At 48.2% G+C, this 2978-nt stretch overlaps 1 protein-coding gene across 1 annotated transcript in view; it reads left to right on the plus strand.

Annotated features, from left to right (window-relative positions):
• PAPPA2 (pappalysin 2) overlaps positions 1-2978 on the plus strand; it is a 220893-nt gene that overhangs the window by 153906 nt on the left and 64009 nt on the right. Inside the window, exon 15 of the mRNA XM_005867693.2 lies at positions 1772-1949. Within this exon, the coding sequence (XP_005867755.1) occupies positions 1772-1949 (178 nt within the window). The remainder of the gene's footprint in view (positions 1-1771; positions 1950-2978) is intronic.

The following is a 2978-nucleotide window of genomic DNA, read 5'->3' on the forward strand; positions in this document are numbered from 1 at the left end:
GATCGGCCCCACTGTGGAAATGATACAATCCCAGCTCGTGATCACAAGACAGTGGGGATATTTGCTTTTTGTTGACACAAGAACTGAAACTAAATAGAAAAATGTGTCTGGCTTTGAATTGGGTCCTCCTGGCAGGCAACAGGGAAACATTGGGAAAGCAGGGCAGAGCTGGTAGCCAGGAGTGGGTGTCAGGGGTGACAGGTGCTTTCACTAGTCATTTTACCTCTGGCTTTGGCCACTGCTGGCTCCTGGCTGAGCCCCAGAATCATCTCTCCCACTCGCTCTCTTTGGCCTTTGGTAACCCTTTGGCTAGAGTGTCAGCTGTGTTGTGTGTGTTTTTTTTTTCCAAACATGCCCTGAGCTCCCAGGTCTCTCAGGCTCTGCTCAGTCTGCTCCTCTCACTCCGAACACTTTCTTCTCCCTCTTCCCCTCTGCTGCTGGGAAGTCCAGCTCATCGCTCAAAGGCCAGTTCCTGTGTCACCTCCCTCAGCACACTGTTCCTCTTTCCCAAGGATTGGGCAGTCCCTCCTCTCACCCCTTTGTGCTGCCTCACCACCATAGAACAAGTCCGTATATATGACATTGCTGTCGTTTTTATATATTATATTTCCTTTCTTTATGATCCCCATTTCCTACTTCTTTCATTGTTTGCATTCTTTGTGTTATATTCTCTCGATTCATCTTGGAAGGGGGTAGGATATAACCAATAAAAGCATATCTCCCATTTTCCTTCCGTACCTCCCTCTCTCCCTTTCTCTCTCTCCTTTTTCCCATTCTTTCTCCTTCAGGTGTTTTCTGAGCCACCGGACCAACCTATAATTTGCTTTGCTGGTAGATTATGATCCTTGAGGGTGTTTTTACCCAAATCTAGTACAGAGCCTGGCCTTCCAGGCCCTCAGTCAGTGTCTCTTCATTTACTTGGGGATGATAAACTCTAGGGCTACCCTGCAGAGCCGATGCCCAAGGAGATGGCTGGAACCTTTGAAGTTGAACCACAAGGTTTGGAAAGTGCCTGATAGGAATTATCAGAGAAGTGTCCTGATAATATTAATTCTCAACTGTTCTTAGATACTGTGCACCATCCTCAACTGAGATGACAATGTTCAGTAGCTTTATCAGTTGCCTTATCAGTAAGGGTCCCAGCAGGAAACAGATGACATGCTCAGAAGTGGGCAATTTCAAAGGATTTAAGAAAGGGATTAATTAATTGCAAAGGTAGCAGCAGGGTATAGGGAAAGTACAGAGGGACAGTGCAGTCCCCAGGGGGAAGGGGCTGTTATCACCCAAGGCCTGGAAGGTTGACTGTAGGGAGCAGTTAGAGAACCCGCAGGAAGAGAGCACAGGAGCTGTGCAGAGAGGGCTGCTGAAGGGTGGAGCAAATCTGCAACAACCCTCTAGGGAGGGAGAAGAATCAGCACCTTGACCTCTCTTTCCCTCCTCCCTCGCTAATCTCCTGCCAGTGTGTCCTGGTCAGAGGCCTGAGTTGCACAGGGGCCAGTGGGGGAGGGTGGAGTGCGGAGCAGGAGACATATGTAGAGGGCAGCCCACAGCTGGCCTGGCGGAGCATCCCCATTCAGTGGTTCTCTTACACAACAGGTGCCTTCCATCAGCATCAGGTTGGGAGGCTATGTGTTAATACAATAAGGCATAAAAAGGGAGAAAGGCAAAACGATTTGTACCTCTTTTGAATGTCTGCACAAATAATCACCAGGAAGATCTTCTGATAAACGTTTTGATGTGACCTTGACAGAGGAAAATTCTCTGTTTCTAGAAGGACATTCTGCTCACGTGCTCCTCAGGGCACTGGGACCGGACAGTGAGGTGTATGCCCCTTGATTGTGGCCTTCCAGACCCAGCTCTGGTGAATTATGCAACCTTCTCCTGCCCAGAGGGAACCAGCTTTCTGCAACGCTGCTCCATTTCCTGTGTCCCACCAGCCAAGCTTCAAGGTATTGTTCAGCCAACCAGGCCCTATGTGCAGGGTCCCTTCAGTCCTTCTCTCCTTGGGGGTACTTTGAGGATCGTCCCTTCACCCCAATCCTCTTCCTATCTGCTCTGCTGGACCACCCTCTTCTGATAACACCAGCAAAGTCCCCAAAGGCAACATCACTCTTTCCAACGACCTGGAAGGATCCCTGGCTCAGGATCTCCTTACAGAGAGAAACTAAGGCGTTCTTCTATTTTTATTCGATTGTATGTCCTCTGGAGTCAAGCCAACCAGCAGTGTCCTGATAATATTAAGGAGAAAGCTACACTTTTTCATACATATTTTAAAATTTAATATTTACAACCATCCTATGGGTATGATGCTTTTAGTTCTGGTTCATAGATGAGAACGCAGTTACAGGATTTGTTCCTGGCTCTACTGCTAGTCACAGATGAAGACAGGGAGGAAAACCGGCTCTAACTGACCCCACACCTGCTCCTTACCTCTTCCTACACTTCCCTGTGCCTAACAATGGCTTGTTACAAATGCAGCTCCCTGAGCCCCATGCTAACAGGTTCTGATGTAGAAGGTCAGGGATGGTCTGGTGATGGGACCATGAGAAGTCCATGGATTGCAACTTGGAGAAACCGTGCCTTCTAGTAGGCACATGGTGTGGTGTTTAAGCACAGAACTTTGCAGCCAAACTGCCTGAGTTCAGTCCCTGCCTCTGTCTCTTACTAGTTCAGGCAAGTTACCTAAACCCAATTTCCTCATCCCTAAATTAGGGGATAATAATGAGATCAATTTCATAGGGTTCTTGAGGTTTGAAGTTTACATGAATTACTACCTGTAAAATGCTTAGAGCAATGACTGGCTTATAATAAGCACTATAGGAAGGTAATCCATTATTATTATTACTAGAGGCCCAGTGCACAAAAATTTGTGCACTCGGGGGGGAGGAGGGTCCTTCAGCCCGGCCTGTGCCCTCTCGCAGTCTGGGACCCCTTGAGAGATAACGACCTGCTGGCTTAGGCCTGCTCCCGGGTGGCAG

This window comes from Myotis brandtii, unplaced genomic scaffold (assembly GCF_000412655.1).
Source record: "Myotis brandtii unplaced genomic scaffold, ASM41265v1 scaffold250, whole genome shotgun sequence".
Classification (NCBI taxonomy): Eukaryota; Metazoa; Chordata; class Mammalia; order Chiroptera; family Vespertilionidae; genus Myotis; species Myotis brandtii.